General features: G+C 40.1%; 2 protein-coding genes across 2 annotated transcripts in view; one reads left to right on the forward strand and one right to left on the reverse strand.

The window, feature by feature from the left end:
* COTL1 (coactosin like F-actin binding protein 1) overlaps window positions 1–21126 on the forward strand; it is a 346092-nt gene that overhangs the window by 273086 nt on the left and 51880 nt on the right. The gene's annotated exons all lie outside the window — the stretch shown is intronic.
* USP10 (ubiquitin specific peptidase 10) overlaps window positions 1–21126 on the reverse strand; it is a 46194-nt gene that overhangs the window by 17043 nt on the left and 8025 nt on the right. Inside the window, exons 2-4 of the mRNA XM_079315972.1 lie at window positions 9849–9917; window positions 6839–6884; window positions 1362–2366 (exon numbers count right to left, since the gene is read on the reverse strand). Coding sequence (XP_079172098.1) covers window positions 1362–2366; window positions 6839–6884; window positions 9849–9917 — 1120 coding nt within the window. The remainder of the gene's footprint in view (window positions 1–1361; window positions 2367–6838; window positions 6885–9848; window positions 9918–21126) is intronic.

The following is a 21126-nucleotide window of genomic DNA, read 5'->3' on the forward strand; positions in this document are numbered from 1 at the left end:
TTTTAGTACACTGAAGACAAACTAAAAAGCTCTGCTCCCACCTGGTGGCAAAAAAATAGTACAGAAACAGTGAAAGTTTAGAAAGTTAACTTGCAGCTGAACAACTTGGACAAGATAAAAAACCTTTTACCATTTATGGCAAGCAATCCCAGCTTTATGATGGCCACAAAACAGTTGTAAGTTAAAATCATTACCCAATGATAGCTTGAGATTTTAAGACAACATTCTCCATGTGGGTTCATACAGACTGTAATCACCTGCTTTTATAGATATATATTGTTTTAATACAGTGTTTATGGCACCTAAGTGGAAAATGCACTGAAATAGAAATTATGCTGACAGCTTTTCTCTCAAAAGACAATTCTGAGTAATGAAAGCACTGCTGAATAAGGAGGGGAGGAAAGGCAGCACACAATTCTGGGCACTCTGAACACCATCTCCAGGCCAGCTTCTGTTCAGAGTGAAAATCTGATTTGAAGCTGTCTCATTCAAAACCTGTAAATCAGCTTGGAGCATAAACAGCAGGGCTCTGCACAAAGCCTTCACATCCATGGACCACTTCACAGATTTTAAATAATTGCTTTGGTTCCACCACTCGTGAGTCAGAGACACAAAATGCACCCAAGCTGGGAGAACTTCATAATTTCTGGCTGCATCTGCACAACCAACCTCCTGCAGTTTCTAACATTTCCCATCAGGACCACAAATATGACAGGATCAAGAGTAAAAACTTTTGTATCACTCATTCCCTGTCCTGATGTTCCCTCTGGACAGCTCCTTAGGGTTATTCTTGAACTCAGAACAGCTAGTATTGGTTATGGATAAAGCAATACTGTTTATAATGGTTACATTGGAAGGACAGACCCATCAAAAAGCATATTAGTGAATATGATATTTCCTGAATTGAAATTTCTGAAGCAAGACCTATGTAGCTATTACACTTCAACTGCTGTATAATGCCCAGGAATTTCAGCTACTTTGGTATAAATATAGTAATACACTACAAAATTGTAAATACTGGATAATGTGACACACCATTTTCTGAACAAACCTAACATATTCTCCTTTTTATAACAGCACACAGCCTGTTTGAAACCACAGATCACTTCCACAGACTGTTTGACAAGTTGTTTGACAAGCAGCAATAGTTTCCCCATATCTGGGATAATGACATGGCAGTGCCTGCTTGGAATGTTTACCCAAGGGGATACAAACTGGCTCATTCCAATGACATTCCTCATGCAGTGTTTGAACAGTCAGCTCATTACCAGAGGAATGTTCTCTATCAATACTGCACACTCCTGTTTACAAGCAGAGCTAACACCCTTCAGTGTAACATCCACTCGTGTTATTAACTATACCTGCAATCTTTATGGCTACGGGATCCTCTGAAACTGGAACAGGTCCCTCTTTGACTTCAACCTGTTTTTCAGGGACCAGAGGAGATGTGGCAGGAGGGGTATACTTAGTCTCAACATAGACCACAGATGTGGAAGCAGAGGGCTTGGAATTGTGAAAAAGACTAGCCCACGATTTTGCAGGCTGATTAACAGGGACCGATCCTGCAAGCGGGACCGTTGCCTCAGTAGTAGGTGAAGCTTCCTCAGGCTTAGCTTGGTCTGAGTCAGTGCTTTCCACAGTGTGCAATTCTACCCCGTTGGCAGCCGTGTCCTCACCGGAGGGTTCAAGTGTTTGTCCATTAGTGACGCCAAGAGTCTCAGTAGTATCAGTACCAGCGTAAGCCTGTACACCAGCTGTCCTTAGGGGGCTGTCTCTGGCGGCCTCCGGGGGGAGGCACAACTGTTCCGAGTGCGCCAGGCGGCAGCCCTCGGCAGTCCTGGCGCCGGGGCCGGGCTCGGCACACGCAGCTCCGGCCAGCAGCTCCACGGAGCTGCCGGGGCTGCTGCAAGTCCTGGGCGTGGCCAGCGCGGGGAGCTCCGCCGCCAGCTCCGCGTCCTCCGCGCCCAGGCTGCCGAGCCCCGCGGCCGAGGCGTGCCCGTTCACCAGCGCCTCCGGGGCGGCCACGCCGTCGGGGACATCTTCCAAGTAACTGTAGTATCCGGGGGGTCTTTTCTTCTTCTTTTTCCGCTCCCTCTGCCCGAGGCCTCCGGCCAAGCCGTCGTTTTCAGCGTTGGAGCCGCTGTCCAGAGCCAGGGTGGGGTCGCTGAACTGGCAGTCAATGGAGTTGTAGTTGGTGTCGCTGAGAGCATCATCGGGGCTTTTCTGAGCAGGTGCACAGCTGAGAATGAATTCTGGAGCCTGAGGATTCAGAGTACTCGAAATACTGTAGTCGGTGTTATTTAGGACAGATGACTGAGTCTCAATAACTTCATTAACACCAAATTCAATTCTCTGGTACTCTTCCCCTGGACAAGAGAAAGCAAATCTCAGTTAGAGAACCACACTGAATGAAAAAGCTACAAAAGCAAGAAAAACACTCTCCTATTTTCCCATAACTCAAAAAACAACCCTCCCCTCAACAAAAGGAATTCTCATCCATTGACTTTTAAAAGATCATTTTCTTAAAGACAGCAGAGCATGATTCAGATTTTCTTAACCAGAGTTATGTAATTTCCAAATCACTGCACAGCTTCTGCACATAACCCCAATTAAATTCACCTCTTAAGAAAAACTATGTCTATATGAATAATCTCTATTAAATTAATTACTGGATAATTGCCTATAAAACACAGTGTAATATTGAATTGCATGCTTTTTTTCCAGCCAGTCTGTTCAACTGACAATTACAAAATCCAAGCTTTGCCTTTTTAACTTTCCCATATGAGAGGTTTGCTTTTTGAGGGGCTTTGTTTGGTTCTCCTGGTGTGATTTACCATAATCCTTAATAAGTGAAAAATATATTTCTAAATTGTATGGAACACTGCAATTAAAGCTTTTGAGACTTTAGGTTCATTGATAACTTCTTCAATTTTATCACAAATTTATTACTATGTGAGAGTAATGATAAATATGAGTCCAGGATTTTATGACACAAAATACAACACATTCCTCAACATAAATCAAGATTCAACTTGTACACAGGAGTTGTACTGAAAACTTATGAACAGGGTTTTTTTTTTTTTTTAATTGATTTATTTATTTGCCCTGGAACTAAAGAAACACTAAGAAATACTCTCATGACAGGCTCCAGGATGACAAAATATTTACAGTCACCAAGTTCTGCAATTTCCTGAAATTTATTTATTGTAATAATTCACGTGTGCTAACTGGTAACACTGAATACTTCAGCTACAACTATTTCTGAAACTATGGAGTAAAGATATAAAATTAATGAAACAGTTTCAGGAATTTTGAAGGTAAGCTGACATTTTACAGCTCTGCAGGTCTTTATGATATGTATGCTCCTTTTTCAAAGAAATTACATTTTAATATTTTGTGTTTCCTCAACTTCTGGGGGCTAAAACATACATTTCCAATTTTTAAGACTTGCTACAGAACTAAACAATACTGGAAATTAGTTCCAAAGGAATTAAGTGGATACAACACTAAACTTTTAAGATTTTGTGCAATTTACATTATGCATGGCATGTCAACAAATAAGTATTTTCAAGTACATCACAGACTCAGTAAAAATGAGGTAGATTTTTTTTTTCAACACAACAAAAAGCAACCAAAAGTTCCCACTTCTTTACACACCTAATGAAATAATCTTATGGGAAAACAATGTAGTAGGGAATATTTTGGTATATTGCTCTCAATACAGAAGCTTTGCAATTCTAGATATTTTCTACAAAAATCTGCTAACAAATAATTTAGCTTCAAAAAAGTGAAAGGTACAAGAATCTGCATTTTTAATATCAAATGAAGATATCAAATTGATTTCAACTTTTTCAATATCAAATGTTTAATGAACATTCAACACGTGTTGAGGTCTGACTTATCCTTGCAATACCAACATATTATGATTTAATGAACAAATTATAAAGATGTTAATTGCTTTTCTGCTTTGATCTATTAACATGACTAAATCAGAAGCAAACATGTCACATATCAACTTCAATCTTGCTGCCAGTCAGACTGAAGTAGATTTTTTAAAAATTAAAGGGTAAAAATTCCATGTAAATCTGATTTCTCTAAATCATCTTAGGAAGAATTTCAAATTTCTAATTTTTTTCCCCTCTCCCTGTGAGAAAGCATTTTTAACACCCTGTCTGCCATTCACCAAGCACTTCTGCAATCACTGATGAGCCATCAGCACCCAGAAGAGAGGGCTGAAGTTCCTTTGGGACAACATCAGCAGCCTGGAGCCAGGGAGGGGGAGCTGAGCCTGCTCTGAACTGGGAAGGGCTGGGAGAGCTCAGGCAGCACCTCCTGTTCCAGGGGCAGCCTCTGCTTCATTTGCATACAAATGCAAAGTTTTGGGGGGTTTAAGGGATATAAATCCACAATAAAACCATTCCTGGTTTATCTGTTTATAAACTCAGCTCAAGCATGAACCAAGAGCTGCTTCTTTCTACCCTTTGTTACAACAGCACAAAGCACAGGCAACAGTTTTCCACTATTCCTCCAACCTTGATATAAATGAATTACTGGGCACATTTCAACTCCTTACCAGTTCAAATAATCCAGGACTTCTTCTTTTCCAAAATCCAAGTTAAAAGGAAAAAAAAAATAGTAGTTGCTTCAAAACCAAGAATGTGGTTTCCCTCCACAGGTGAGTCAAGTCTATCACAGGCCAAGGTTAAAGTTGTCACCTCTGCACCCTGTCCTGTTCCTCTCTCCCCAGCAAGCACTGCTGGGACCCAAAGCTAACCTGGCAAAAAACATCATCTAAGGGAGCTTTTTTTTTCTAGTTTTGGATAATTTATTAATTTATTTACAAGAGCCCACTCAGGGCAAGTGGGGAGCAGAAAACAGAACACATTCCTTACAGTTATGGCACAATGAACATCAGAGGTTGAAACCTTGCCAAGAGCATAACTGATGTTGTAGCATTTAACACACAAATTAGGAAGTTACAGCTGAGCAATTAATCTTTGCACCTTACAGCAGGATTAGAATAATAAATACCAGTAGCTACTGCACAGTAAGTCTATGGAATGACTGGCAGGAGCTCATTTGCTGCAAGATTGTGTCAAGTTCATTTGTGAAAAATAAGAGGTAATTTTTTTTCTTATTTGTTGTTACTTTCCACTTTGCTTCAGGGCATCTTTGTTTCAATCTAGTTCACAGCTCTATTTCTGAATGGACTGAAACAGATCTCTGTGCCATGAACAACATGGCACACATATTGAAACAAGCACCAACAGATGCTCCAAGGACAGTCTATGTACAACCCCAAAATCTGTGAATGCACAGCACTAATTAGTGTGAACAGAGTTCTGCAGATTGCAGCTTAAGGCATGATTTGATTACTCCTAGTAGGTATTAACAGATACTCTGATTCTGTAATAAACACTGAAGATAAGTACAGAAAAAACTGAAGACTATGGGGAATAGTAGCATGGTAATTGTGTGTCATCATACATAAATATAAATATAAATATAAATATTCTGCATAACCAAGCATTCCAGTTTAGTTTGCACAGCTTCCTATGCAGCCATCACAGTGATAATGTTCATGCACAGTACAGTGGAAGCTTGTTAAAGACATTTTTCAAGCAAAACCTAATTTGCTGTCATTACCTAATCTCAGGGCTGGGAGGGGTTCTCTCAAGGTCTAGGAATGATCTGAAAGACATTTGTACAAACCACCTTTCTGTATGGCTTGTGAACATTAAAATCTCAGTCTGAAAGAACAAAACTTAAACCCAGTTAGACAAAGCAATAAATGACTGGATGTCCCTGTCACCAACAGACAATTCACACCACCTGGTCTTTTTAAAGAACCTTTCTAACTCCTATTTAAAACTACTCAGGGTCCTAAAACTGGTCCTGTACTAAATAAAACTCCTGAATTGTCAGAAGTGCTGCTGATCTGCTCTCAAATGAGACTTGTGCTGCTTCTTTGACTGCCTATCTTGTTTGGCTGAAATCCCTAAGCACAATGATCAGGTGTCCTCAAACACTAATGTGTAGTCTGGTCCTCTTCTGAGCACTTTTGAGAAATGTTCAGTCAGATACTTCCATGATTTTCTAAGGAGATCTGGAGTCATTTTCACATACATCTGAGTCTCAGCTTTCTTGCTCTCCTATGGTTCAGGGAGGAAAACAAAAACTAATTTACCTGCTGCTTAAAATACTGGGGAAGTTTGGTATAAACTACTCAAAGTGAGGATCCCAGGGCAGCTCCTTCCTACCTGTCCACTTCTTGCAACTCTGAAGTACAGTCAGGCTGTAAGAGGTATGGGTTGAGGCAGAGGAGACCTGTGAGTGTTCCAGCTTTAAAAGGGGAACTCTGTAATTTATTTTTACATCGAGTCACACTTTCATCTAGAGATTAACAAAAAAACAAACCAGGATTCTCCAGAAAAATAGCAAAGCCAGGCAGGAACAAGAGTCAAAGGGAGCAAAGAACAGAGCACTGCTTGCAGAGCAGCCTTGCTGTAACTGTTAGAAAATACTCATGCTCTGATTCTTCAGCCCCCCTCATTTTCACAGCTACATCCTACAGAGTTTCCACAGGACTCTGTGGGGTAGCACAGTGAAGGAGGAATAAGATGCCCACTGTAATAAGCTGAAGTTCAATGCAGAATTTTCAAAAGCTCTCACTGATATCATTCAGTAAAGTTTTAAAAACCAACTTAATATATGCCTTTGTAGGTGCTGAGCAAGTTCTAACAATTGTAATTAAAGAGAGATTATAGTAAATCTCAGAAAAGTGTCACAACCTTGAAGTTTAAAAAAAATAGTGATTTCTTACCATCATGAAACTTACCTGTGGATTTAATACCACATGAAACTGTTTCATTGTATGGGGGGAGCTGTACAAAAAAGAAATGAAACTTATTTAAAGGCAAAGCAAATCTATGAACACTTCAGATCAGTTTTATATGAAACATCAGAATCCTTTAAAAATAAGATCATAACTGAGATTTGATTTTTGGAGAGGATGCCTTGAACTCATGTTTCTATATTTATCAAATCCCACACTGCAGCTCCAGGCGTCCTTGCAGATTACCCAAGTACTGAAAGATAAAGATTATCTTGGTTACACACTACAGGCTCACCAACCTCTCAGCAATTCACCTCCCAGCATCAGCATCTTCCTCCATCAACTCATTTTAGAATGAGGAACACATCCTCTTTTTGAAAAAAGCTGAAGATGGATCAAATTGGCAAAGAATGAAAAAACTTTTGCACAGCCAACAATCACAACTAAACCTTTTAACTCTGAACCTGCCCTTGAAATGTGTCAGCTAAGGTGGATTCTTGATCAGCATAAGCATAATGTACCCCCAGCACAGGGTTTGTAAATCCATCCTGTAGAAACACTGGCATTGTTTTATGGACTCAGGCTTGACAGAACCCTTGCATGGTGTAACCACAGGTGGGCAATTTCTAACCCCCCTGACCTGCCCCTAAACCTCCTGAGCAGCTGAAAGCTCCTCCTGTGCCTGCAGAACTGGCAGAATTGGGGCAGAATTGTCACACTGCATTCCAGCAGCTCCTGGAGAACCAGCTCTGCAGTGGGAGATACAACACTGAGGGGACAGTGCAGCTTTACACTGCTATTCCAAATAGCAACTCCAATGATGTAACAAATACTGAAGTTTCCAATTCCCTAAAGCTACAGATACTCACATATTGCCTTATTAATGCACTGCAGACACCAGTGCAGCAGAAACTGTAAGAAAAATATTCCTGAAATTCTAGTGTAAAAGCATATTAAAAACACATGCTGTAAATACATTTATGAATCTCAATACATCTTAATATATCATCTTTTTAAGTCAAAAATGAGAATCAGTGGGTCAAGATCCATATTAATTTTGAACACGGGTTGAATATAATTTTAGTTAGAGCTAAAAAATCACTCTAAATATATGTAAAAAAATGTTTATGATAAACCTTGCAATTTTTGTTTTTATCCAAAGCAAAGACCTTCAGAGAACATGAAGATTTTTAAAAAAGTAGTCAACCTCTTGATCCCCAGCATATCTGATTAATCAATAGCACTTCTGCAAAACTGACTTGTTCCATACAACTGGGTCAAGTGAACCATCCCAGCCAACAGGTATGAGACAGAACACATGTCAAAAATGTCACATGTAAAAGGGACATTTTAGACAGCAGAACCACACCCAGTCACCAGGTTGGAAGAGACCTTCAAGATCAGCTCTAACACCTCAACTAAACCATGGAACCCAGTGCCACATCAGGTTTTTTTTTCTAAACACATCCAGGGATGGTGACTCCACCACCTCCCCAGGCAGACAATTCCAGCACTTGATCACTCTTTCCATAAAAAACTTCTTCCTAATATCCAACCCCTATTTCACTTTAACTTGCCAGAGTCTCCCTTGGGTGAGTGGTTAAGGGACCTCAGAGGGACAGCAGCACATGTGGGGACTGTCCCCAGCAGGATGTGTGTCAAACATCACTGCAGCACTATCACTGGCTTGTCCTTCTTGAATTTCACCCTGCCTTTTTCTGACCAATTTTTTACACCAATTAGTATAAAACTAATAAGCATCATTTTTATTTCATCAGCCAGGTAATTAAAACATTGAACTGAACCAGATCAAGGACAAACTTAAGGAACATCCTTTAACAGCTCTTTATTTTGGCAGCTAACCAGGAAGTGGTACACTGAGAAAATGAACTCACACTGCTTCTTGTGCTGCAAGTTCATACTCTGAGAGCAGCTTTACACAAGATATGACTGGAACAGCTGATGGGGGCACTTCAGGTGACACTACAGGATCATCACAGCTACAGGTATCACCTATAGATCTCCTCTGCTTCCCACAACCAGGCACAGCTTTTCCCCCAAAAAGAAGAAATGCTCTTTTTCATTTCTGAACTTCCCTCACTCCCCACCCCATTATTCCCTTTGTGCCCTTACATTGTTCAGCAGTTGATTACACTAATTATCCTTGGAAAATTAAATGACAGGAAGCTAAGTCACATTAACAATGGTTTGTAAACTGTGACAAAAGGATTTCCCCATCTACAGTTCGAGTGTTTGTTTCCTTTATGTTGAGAGGGCAGGATGGAAGCATGACTGAAATGTTTGAATGGAAATGTCTGGAGGAAATACATGAAAATTGACCCAGAGAAAAATTATTTTTCATGTCTGGCAATGAGTACAATGGGATAAAACTTTTCCCTAGGAAGGAAAATGGTTTCATCATTCTCTACCAAGAACTAGAGAATAAGAGGCCACAATACCATGTACTGGGTATGTAATGAACTCCAACACACAAAGACAACTGTTTCCACTCTGTGGCTCTCTCTGTCACTAATTAGTTCATTATTGCTGCACTTCTCAGACCTCACACACAGACTCAGACCTTCCCTGTGAGCACAGCTCTGAGGGTCAGCAGTGCTCCACCCAGCCAGAAATATTAACAATGCTCCCAAAGGCTGCCAAGACTTACAACCACCTTACACCCAAGAACTCTGCTGGGACAGTTCTCAGTATCACCCCTTAAAAAAAAAGCCACCAAAACTAAGATACAAGGCTGGAAAATTCATTGTCAATATCCCACCACTACTGCCAGCAAGCCCAGCTCTGAAAAATGACAAGCTAAAGGTGGAATCATAAATTTACATCTAAAAATGTAATTAATATCCACATACCTGGAAAGAAGACTACTGAATAAAATTTTCAGTTTGTCAGTTAGCAAGCCAAATGAATAATAAATATTTGTATTGCTGTATTTCACACAAAGAGGTGGAGCTTTCAAATGTTATTTCTAAAACAAGTTGAAAGTAGATCTTACCTCAACAGAGCATCGTGGAGTCACAAAGAACTGATTAAATTCATCAGGGCTGAATTCCCCAAAAATATACTAAAAAAAAAAAAAAAAAAAAAAAAGAGAGAAGGATCTCTGTTAAAGAACTGTTTATATTCAATACAACTAATAAATTCATATTAAAATCCATTAGGATACTAGAATTCAAAAAGACCCTGTGAGTCAGAAACTCCACCTTGCATCCCAACTCCCATCTTGGTTCCTTTCTATATTTTTAGCAAAAACTTTGAGTTCTGAAGCTGAAAACAAAGCATTTTCCTTCAAATTCCCACTGGAGGTGATCACAAACTGCTCCTCACCCTGTGACCAGCTGAAAACCATCCTGTGGGTGAGGAGTTGCATCAGCTCATACAAGCCCTAGGTAAAAGCTGCTTTGCCTTCTAAACCCACTCCTCACAAAAGGAAAAAAAAAAAAAACAAGAATTACTTCTCCAGAGTTCTGCTAAATTGAGGAGTTACACAAGACCAAGTGTACCCGAGGGCACAAAGAATTGAAACTGCTCAGGTGTAGGAAAAGACACAAAAATCATCAATTATCTGTGCCTGAAACTCTCCACAACAAACCTAAAATAAAACATCTTTCCCCAACATTATCTTCCTGCAGCTTTTCAGATATTTTACATCTAGATACTATCTGAAAAAAAGTGCCTAACAAGACCACAAAGAAAATTACACTACAATGAGAAAGTGAATTTACAGAAAATAAAAGATTCCCAATAAAAAGGCTGAAGCTACTGGCATTTCACAGTGCCTGGAAGTTTCTATCAACTTCCACCTCCAGCTGCAATTGACTGAACAGCACTCAAACATTCAGGACAGAGATATTAGAATAGAGAACTCAAACAAGGAGCTGAATAAACTGAGAAAATGGACAAAGAGGGCTGAAAAACACTGCTCTTGGCATGTGGATAAAAGCAGCTCAGCCTGGTCAGTACATCACAGCCCCCACTCCCATTTATCTCCCTGTTCTCCCAGGGTCACTCTGGACAATTCTCTGCCCTCCTCCACCCCCCCAGCAGAAAAGCTTTTTCAGCAATGTTGAGTCTTGCTCCTGGTAAATCCTTAGCTTGGTTGTATCAAGACACAACAAAGCAGAGTGGGAGCTGAGCCAGAGAAAAGAATTCCTAAAAAATCTGGGAAATCATCTCTGCTGAAGTGCAGGCTGCTGCCACACACTGCACACACAGTAACCCAATCACAGGATTATTTTCCCAGACTTTAGGTGATTTATTCCAGTGGAACTTGCTGTTTACATGACTCACAGCCATCTACATTCATAAATTTCAAAGCTTAACTGAAAGCCAAATTCCACAGCAATTACAAACCATCGTTTTCTTACACAAAAAGTGATTTATACACACATCACTTTTACATGTGGCAGAGTGTGCCCATTTTAATGGCCTTCAGGGTTTTTAAAAAACGAGCAATGTAATGGGGTTTAGACTACAAACACTCTTAACAGTCAAAACAAACTGGAACATCTGTGATTCAAAGGGTGAAGAACAGTTAAACATTTAATGCTTCAAAAACTCTTCCCTCAGCCAACTGCTGCCCACCAAGGGAGAATCCAACAGCCAAACCCAAGAGATCCCAAAATTGTACCCAAGTGGCTTCACAGGTCCTGGCACAGACTCAGGTGTGGTTTATACTTTCAATATAACCAAGGCTTTTATTCAGCAATGTATGAACTAGAATTTATCATATTCCAGAAACAAATTCATCAGTAAAATTTTGTATTAGGAAGTATTTTTGATGCTGTCATGCAACAGAACAAAACAATCATCTCAGGTGTAGTATAGTAAAAGTTATATAAATCCAACCCTAATTTCTCCATCTAATAATATAATACAGTCATTTAATTAACAAACATTTTTCAGCAAAGTATCACAGGCCTGGTACTTCTTTCTGAGCTTCTTTGTTTAATGAGGAAACACAAGACAAAAGTTGAACAAAGTGATCATTAATACTGTATTAATGAACTGTTTTAATGGTGCATTCATACAAAGATATTTGTGTCTCTGCAACTCTTCCTGCATAATTTAAAGCAAGACTTTAAATATTTACCAACATTTCATCCTGGTCAGACTAAAGCTCAAAAAACCCATCCTATTTGGGTTTAAAATACACAGAATTTGATTTGATGTGTTTTTATTTGCCAATGCTTTACACAAGCATTAAATCACCAGTTAAAAGATCCCCACATGATAACTGAGAGAAATCATGTTTCAAAATCAACTTAAGGCTGTAGGACTGATGACACAAAACCTGCCCAGTTTAACCAACCTCCTCTGCCTCCACTCAGCCTCATCTCCCCAGAAATAACTTCTGCAAGCTGGGCAGAATTTTCTACCCTTTTCAAGACACAATGATGCACTTGAGTGAAAAAACTGTGATTTCACATCTCTTGGCAAGTATAACAATCCCTACCAAAAAAAAAAAAAAGACAGGATTCAGAAGGGGGGAAATGTATTTTAAGCAATTTGAAAGATGCTGTAACTCCCTGCCTGTTGTCCATCCATGCCAAGGAATCAGTGCAGTGGCACTCTACAAGTTATCTCTGTGAGAAAATACTTGTCTAGCTCTAAAACAGCATCAGGGTAGCTGCAGTACTAACCCTGCACCATTTATTCAAATTTAGGTTTTCCTGCACCTTAAATGCCCAAGTAATAAGGAATTTTAAGCAAGAGCAGACTAAGATTCTATAGAAAGCAGCACACCCTTACAAGAATAATCTCATTATCAGCATGAGCTTTTGGGGTCCTAGTTTGTTTGCACCCTCAAAACTGTTCCACGTAACCTCAAAATTCTCAAAGTTGCCTTCTTATCCAAACTGACAAAACCTAATGCTTGGAACATCAAACATTTAATGAAATAATTTATACAGCTTACCAAGCTACTCACAACAAGCAGTAATTTTTCCCCCACTCTATAAATAACATTTTAACACATGGCAGAGATACATCAGCACGTGTTAACGTTTTACCAAACTCATTTCTGATTATTTCAATTCCAATTTGAGTATTTTTCAGTGTGTAAGAAACACACACCCATTACAACTCCATCAACCTGGTGCCTTTAATGCCCAGCTCACCTGCCCCACGCTGCCTCAATCTCTGATCCTTGACGTCACAACACATCAGGATCCCAATCAGGGATTACAGATGGACTTCACAAGCTCCAAGGAAAAGTGGGAGTCAGACACAGACAGCTCAGGGTCAGCCCTGGAGCAGGTGAGAGATTGTGCTGTGCTCATAAGCTGCTTGTCCTGCTCCATCACTGCTGTGCCAGGGCAGCAAGAGCCTCTCACCTGCACCAACAACTGCAGAGCTCGGAGTGAAGGTCGGGCCCTGCACGTGAGCACAGAGCTCACCTGGCCCAGGTCTGGTCCCATCAGTCACACACAGACTCAGGGCATCTGGCAACACACCAACCAAAATAATGAAAAATAGTACCTGTGAAAAGTTGAGGTTTAATTAAGAGCTCTACACCAATTTCATTTTAAGACAAAATTAAAAATAAATTTAAAAATCAAGATTTGTTCAACGCAGTTATAACAACATTGAATTGCTGACTTCAAAAACTGATTTTGATTTATAGCCTCAGACAAAAATGCAGTTGCTTGAAAAGCACATTAAACCACAGTCAGTGGTGTCAGTGCTCACACACAGATAAAGCTGAGGAGACCCAGTGCCACACCAAAACTGAATATGGAAGAAAATCTAAAAAGAACATTGGGAGAAAGTTCTGAAAATTTCCAAATACAATGATACCCCCAGACTTACTTTTAAAGATACCTAATCCCTCAGAGGATTCAGTCCCATCTGCCCTCCCTCTCCTCCTCCAAGCCTCTCCAAGAGCTGTCTGTCTGTCCTGGCTCCTGCAAGGAATCCTCTGGTGTTTTGGGGAGCATCACTTCACTGCTGCCTCTCCTCCCTGGATGGTTTAACTCTGCAGAGCCACCACTGACCCCACTCTGAGTGGGCACCTCAGCCTGGGCAGCTTCATTTCTGTCACACATTAAAAGCAGCACCACAACAGTATCAAACAGATCCCAATGACCTTCCATTTGCAACTGTGTAAAAAACCAGATGGGAAATAATAACCTCCTCTGGGGGGAGGCAAGGGTGTGGGAAGAATGAGGCTTTGTGGAATTGTTGTGCTGTGCTACCTTTCCACCTCCTCATCAGGGCTACCAAACTTCTCCTTTGGGATGGAAAAACACCAAACCCAAAACATACTGATGGATCTATTTCACTCTGAATTTTCTCAGCAGAAACCCAATGTGACCATTTACCAGAGATGCAGAGTGTTAAGAAACATACTAAAATTACCATGATGTAACTAATGTGAGCAAGCATACACCAACATAACCAAATTCTTTGCTTACACTGCACAAGTATTCATGGAATTTCTATCCAGTATCTTCCATACTGAGGTTCCATATCCAATCACTTTAAAGAGACAATTATTCACAAGGGCTGCTTTCCAGCCTGGTTTCAACACACACAAGTTCTGAACTTCCAGGAGATTTCAAATGTGAAAGTCTTCTTGCAGATATCACATGTATGAGACCAAAAATGAAAATAAAACGAACAGTGCTTGAATAAACTTTTTAAATGAGGTAATTTTAGATGGGACATAACTAAAATATTTCCCTTCAGATATTGAAACTAACAACAGCTCATTAATTAAAGAAATAACTGTAAAATTAAACCAACTTTATGCCACTCTAAAATGGCATCTTGTCTCAGGAAGCTGCTGGTGACATGGGTGTTCCAGTACTTCAGATTTAATTTAGTCACTGTATTTCCACTCATCAAGCTTTTGCAATAAAGTTTGGGCATTGAATGCAAAAATACTCTTGGAACTACAAAAAAATCCCACAACAAAAATCTTAAAATTAACCAGTTAAAGAACCAGTTAAAAATGTAGTTCTGAACTGCCTCCTGTGAGACTGAAGAGAGGATGAAAAAAGAGCTGCATACTGACACTCTTCTCAAAGTTAAAATATTAATACTGGAATATTACACGGACACTCTGCAGAGGAGAATACTCTTTAAAATGTAGCATTTCTGAAATATTGAATGGATGAGTCTATTGAAGCTGGAACAGTGTTTCCAGCTCACTCCTCAGCCTCTGTCACCAACTCTCATGTTCAGTCTGACATGCTTCAAGGAATCAAGGTCCTTATACTGAACCCCTGCCTCTCAGCATGAATTCTCTTTAGAAACATACCCATGTTAAACACCTTCCTTAGAGCAAATCCCAAATCCTGCTGATTGTCAGTCACTGCTGCTTCCAGTCACAACAAAACTGGAATCAGTTTCTTACTTAATCTCTGCAATGTGATTACAGCAGTGTGTAACATCCAGCTGCACTCCAGCAGATTCTACACTTGGAACAAATAATTTCATCAATAACATCCCCTTTACATCTTCAAGATATTATCTGCAGCTAGATTTCAACACAAATTACATAAAATTAATTAACCAAACAAATCCATCCAATAAGATTTGTTTTCCACCTCTCAGGAATGATAACAAAAGCACTTATATACTTGTGTAATAACTCTGATGACCAAGCAGCATCTTAACTCTGCAGATAAAAGTAGAAGCAACAGAACTAATTTCAAGAATGAGGGAAAAATACCCCAAAGGGTTAAAATACCTGAGCTGCAAGCTCTCCCCATGCTGGCTGGGTTCCCCTAAACACCTTAAAAACAAATGCTCATTGCAATACAATCTGCACTGGTGTTCCTGTCTGGCAGCACGAACACTGTCCTGCAGGAATAAAAGGAGGATGAGTACGTGTTCCACGGCTGCTTGTCCTAGAAAAAAAGGCAGAAATAGCAATGCTGCTGCATCATCATCCTGGGATCACCTGTGCTACAAGAAAGCCAGGAAAATGAAGTGTCAACTTTGGCTTTCAGAAAGCATTAATGTGCCTTTCATCTACTACCCAACAGCTTCAGATCTTCAGTCAAATTAGTTAAAGCTGCAAATACTCCCACTTCAACTGCTTTTCTATAAAGGAGTTAAAAATGCAGCTTTTACAGCTGGATTATTCCTTGCCACCACTAAATGTCTAAGCAGAAGGTTGAACAAGTCAAACTAGTTCATGTCTGAACTGAAATGATGAAATAGCTGATGTATACCTAAGCTGTACTTATATATACTATATATATCATCTTGCCCACCAAGTTACTCCTACAAAGTGAAATTACTCTCTGGGATAGGCTGGAGTAGAGCAGGAAAAGGAAGCACTCAGACAGAAGTGTGTTTTCTGGCAAGGAAAAAAGGCCACATGCATATGACTGCACTTGGGTTTTATTAGCAGAGAAAACACTCTGCCATTAGTCATTCCTGCAGCAAACAAGGCACTGCTTCCTCACCCTTCACTCCTCTCCCAATTCCTCAAGGTTTATCAGCTTTTTTTATGGAAAAAACAGCCTTCCCAAAGGTTGTCCTTCCCTCTGAGCTGAAATCATTGAGTCTTAGTACACAGATGATTACTTCACTGGAGACAAGGTTTTACAAACTAACACATGTCAAGAAACTTATTACTCAAATGCTTTAAAAAGCACAGAGAAAATTGTGAAACCGAAAAGCAGGTTTGCTGTTTGGGCTTTTTTCAGATTATGAATTTGCAAACAGCATCCCATAACCAGGAACTATGAAAACCACTGGCCAAGTATTTACAGTTGTACCACGGCCTAAATAATATTTTAGGCAAAGCATATATCAATATACCCTCAAATAAAGCTGACTTTTATAAACATGAATGTACTCAAACTGAGCCACACTTAAAGGTGGAGCAGCTGCACATTAAAACTTTGAACAGCTGAAAATGCAACAAATCACAAGCAAACTCTGAGTGAAGCTGCCAGTCCTTTATCATTAGCCTGCAGCTCAAAACTAGAACATGAACACATCTCCATAGTGCCTGGAGAAAGATCAGAGCCAGGTAAATGTAGGTCACCTAAGCCCATGAGTCAGTGCAACTCTGCCTGCCCACCATTTAAGTTATCAAAGGCTCAAAAATACAGTGCTTGACTGAGCCTTCCCTTTTTTCTTTCTCCCCAGTTCAGGGGTTTTTTTGATGTTATAATAGAATTCTTACAGCAAAAGGAAGTTACATATTTTCTACACATTTTCACATAAATTAATGTGATGGGTTTTATTCCTTCATGGAATAAAAAAAAAAGAATTATCATCCTCAAAAAGTTCTTTTCTGGTCAGAAGAAAAGCCAGATCTCTGGTTAGTAGTGAAGCACAGTTGTGACTGTCACATTACTGGAAGGACAGGTTTTGTGGCCAAATGGCCCCTACAGCCTGATGTAATCAAGGGATCTCAGCATTTATCTTGAATATTTTAACTCAAATACTCACAAAAGCAGAGCAGGTTGTACTCCTTTTATCATTTATTTAACATACTTCAAATCAAAGCAACAAACTGAACAATAAGCACAGAAAATGCTGCCAAAAGACAAGCCAATTCCTTACACCCAAACAAGTGCTGTTTATGTGTGCTCCTCATTCTATTTCCAATAATGAGGTGCCTGTTGGCACTCCTCTATTTCAAACAGCAGCTGCCACAGAGTGCATCCAGCCCAGGGAAATTGTCTATAACATGGTCAGTGTAGTTAGCAGTGGAGAGAAAGAGGGAGTGGAAGAATAAAACCCAACCCATCCCACACAGGCACCACTGCATTTCTGAGTGAGCTGCTCCAGAAAGAATCCATCTCTTCCCATGCCCAGGACTGCACCAGCAGAAAACCTCTGCAGCTTCACATGTCAGATTTTCCCCAGCTGATATTTTTCTGTTCCACAAAACAAGAAAAAACCCACTAAAACAGACACTTATTATTTTGTAAATAATCACAGCATTTGAGGGCAATGCAAGTGTAGCACTTGAACATGATCATAAAACAACACCCCTGACAGAATTGTATCCACATTTTATATACAACTTTTAATTTGCATCCTGTGGCACACATCATTCTCTTGATCAGAAAATACCTTCCCTGCACCTTCCCCTGGGAGGAACATGTGTTATAAACAAGAGCTGCAATGAAGAGCTGGCATTTGGGGACTACAGCAGGAATACCTGCAAAGGACATTCCAGGCAAGAGCAGGGGGAGGGAAGTGAATTGGGAGAGGTGATTACATCAACTCTTGGCTCTTTGAAGAGCAAAAGAAGGAATTTCTGACACCTTTCCACCACCACTACAAACCCACAGAACATCTGCCTGTGATAGAGAAAAGTAGTAACATTTTCCTATCTGTTTTCTTGCTATGTTAAATCTAAATACATGCCAAACAAAAATACTTTCCTATCATAATCTCCAAGTTGGCAGTCCTCACAAACATCAAATGAAAAAGAAACACTTCCCAAACGGGGAGATGGGTCCTTCCTCAGCTCTGAACTCAAGCACAGTGGTTGGTAAAACACCTCTGACCAAGGCTCTATCACTTCACACCTTCTAAAAGTTTGAAAACACCAGCTCCAGGCTGGCTGCTCATAACTCAGCAAACATTTACTTCAAGCTCTGCAGGCTCCTCTTGCACTGAACCAGTTATTGAGTCAATGTGCAAATTGGAAACTCTCCCTATAATGAAGAACAGAAATAATTAAGACTTGCATTATTCTGATTTACCACTGCATGATAAGCTCTGAGGAGAGAGAAGTTGGAACATGAAGTTCCTCAAGAACACAGCCAGTTTAACTACTCTTTTATTACAGGTGGGGCAGGCAAAACAATCCCTCAGTAATTTTATCTAATACTTCCCAGCAGAAAACCCTTGGTGTTGGCCCTTTTTTTTTTTTTTGTCTGCCAAACTAAAATCATTAGTCTGCAACCTTCAGGGCCAGACACCTTCAGTGGGATGAAGTTCTAAGAATATGGTGGTAAAATCAGTTCTGCATGTGGAGAACACTGTTTGGGCCACATTAAAAAGCAAATTGCCTTGCAACACCTTGCTGTCCATCCAAACTCCATAAATCCACTTTTTTTCTGTGGTTTACAGAATCTATTGAGCAGCTACTCCAGCAGCTGAGATCCTGAAGGATTGTTTTCCACAGGCTTCCCTCAGTTCCTCAAGGTAGAAAAGAGCACATGTATTTTTGCTGCCATCCCCACAGCATCCAGAGCCAGCACATTCCCACCCTGGCCAGGCAGGATGCTCAGGGCTGGTGAACAAAGAGAAGCTTTCCTGGAATGGCTTCACTCCAAAACTGCAGAGCTGCTCAGCACAGCTTTTCTTCTGCTCTGACTGTGGCTCAATTTACCTCACAGGCTGCTTTTATCTTTCAAATCCATGCTTTAAAGAGGTAAACTAACAGATCTAGACTTGGATGAGGTTATTAAAAAGAAAAAAAAAAAATCAGAAGTAGAGATCTAGGAATAAAATGTGCAAGAATTTGAGTTTTAAGAAATGAAACAGATTAAATATGGGCACATTGTAAGTAGTTCAAAAATATTACAATTGGTTTGATGGGGCCAAAGATGAGGAACAAGAGTAGATGAAGAGAAGACAAAAAATCTGAAATTATTGGTAGAGAAAGCAAAGGAGAAAAAAAGAAATTGAAAATGGGTTTTGTGCCTGCCAGATCACTCTCCCTTCCAAAAGCTGAACTCAAAATTCTGGAGTCATGTGATCCTTTTAGTGTTGTGAGGAATCTCTTGAAATCAGTTCCACACTCCCTCTCTCCATGTGCCTGGACAGTGAGTGTCCTTTCCATGCAGGTGAAGGTGCCTTGCAGACACAGCAGCCAAAATTCAGGATGCCACCCTATTATTTTAAATTACACTAAAAATTATGCTTCTAAAAGACAGCAATCAAAATCAAAGTTGCACAAAAATTCAGACTATCTGTGTCTTCATAAGATTCCCACTAGTTTGTGTATGTTTGGTATTTTCTTTGCTTATTTCCATTACTCTCATCTTCACAGAGGACAAATACCTCAAAGGATCAATACACACCCATCCAAGAGAACAATTCCACCTTGGGCAGTGAGGACACTGCTGTTTTTATTTGTCAAGCAAGTTGGAAAATACACTGGAATATAAAGAAAATTGGGAAAGAATGAATAACCTCTGAATTACTGCAACTGAACACTGTGGAAAACTAAAACCTTTCTAACAGCACCTCAGCAAAAGAATCACCCACACAATGCTTTTCAGAAGCAATTACTCAGGGCAGGATTTAGGATGGCTAAGATTAGGTGAGGTAAAAATTAGCTATCTGGACTCCATCCTGACAAGGAACACAGATTAGCACTTTTGGAAAGCAGCTAAGCCCACCTGCCCAGCACTCATGCATCTTTTGATGGCCTGACTTCACATCTCAACCCTAAATTTTTGAAGAGCTGAAAATGCTTCAAGCATTCTGCTGGATTCCCAATCTCCTCTCCACAGGCTGAATGACCAGCGAGGTAATTACAGTCAAATTAAGAAAAAATTATTAAGATGATTTTTTATTTATTTTTCCACTGGTGGAAAGTGTTAAAGAAGTGAGGAACCAGTGTCAAGCAGAACATACAAGTGGCCAGGAACAAGGAAGAATGAGACATTCCCCTCTGTGAGTTGTGACCTGCCAAAAATGGGTTATCTCCTAGAGAATCAGGCAAAAATAAAGCAGAGAATATGTGAAAAACACAATGATTGGTAAATGACTCATGGGGATCACAGAGGTGAAACACAACTGCCACTACATAATAAAGTCTCCAATATTTTAAGTTCAGTCTCAGCTGAAGTTTGAGAGTAATAGTTCTGCAGAGGTTCTTGCTGTGTTTTCTCCTGAAGGAACTCCAGCCCCTCCCAGGATTTCACCAGGTGACACACAAGGATGTGGGATGTCCCATGAGAAAACCATCCCATGTTCTGATTCCCAGAAAATTCCCAGCCATCCCCCTCCTCCATCAGCCCAACATGTGGCAGGTGGAAACCTGCGAGGATCTGGCAAAGCCTGTGACAGCAACTTTATATTTTGAAGGAGTTTGCAAGTTAAAATGAAAATTGGGACACCACGCATATGCCACCACCTCCCGAGACAGTTCTAGAGCTTAAGTATCTGCAAAACGACTTTGTGTAGATGCAACATAGCTGTTCAAACAAATGCACAATTAATACACTGCTGCCACCAAACCCCAAACAGTAAGCATGCTAAATACTCATGTTTTTAAGTAACAGTATTAAAAACTGGGTATGAGTATGGCAGTAGGTATATTATAAAAAAAAAAAAAA

Source organism: Erithacus rubecula (assembly GCF_903797595.1).
Source record: "Erithacus rubecula genome assembly, chromosome: 12".
Taxonomy (NCBI): Eukaryota; Metazoa; Chordata; class Aves; order Passeriformes; family Muscicapidae; genus Erithacus; species Erithacus rubecula.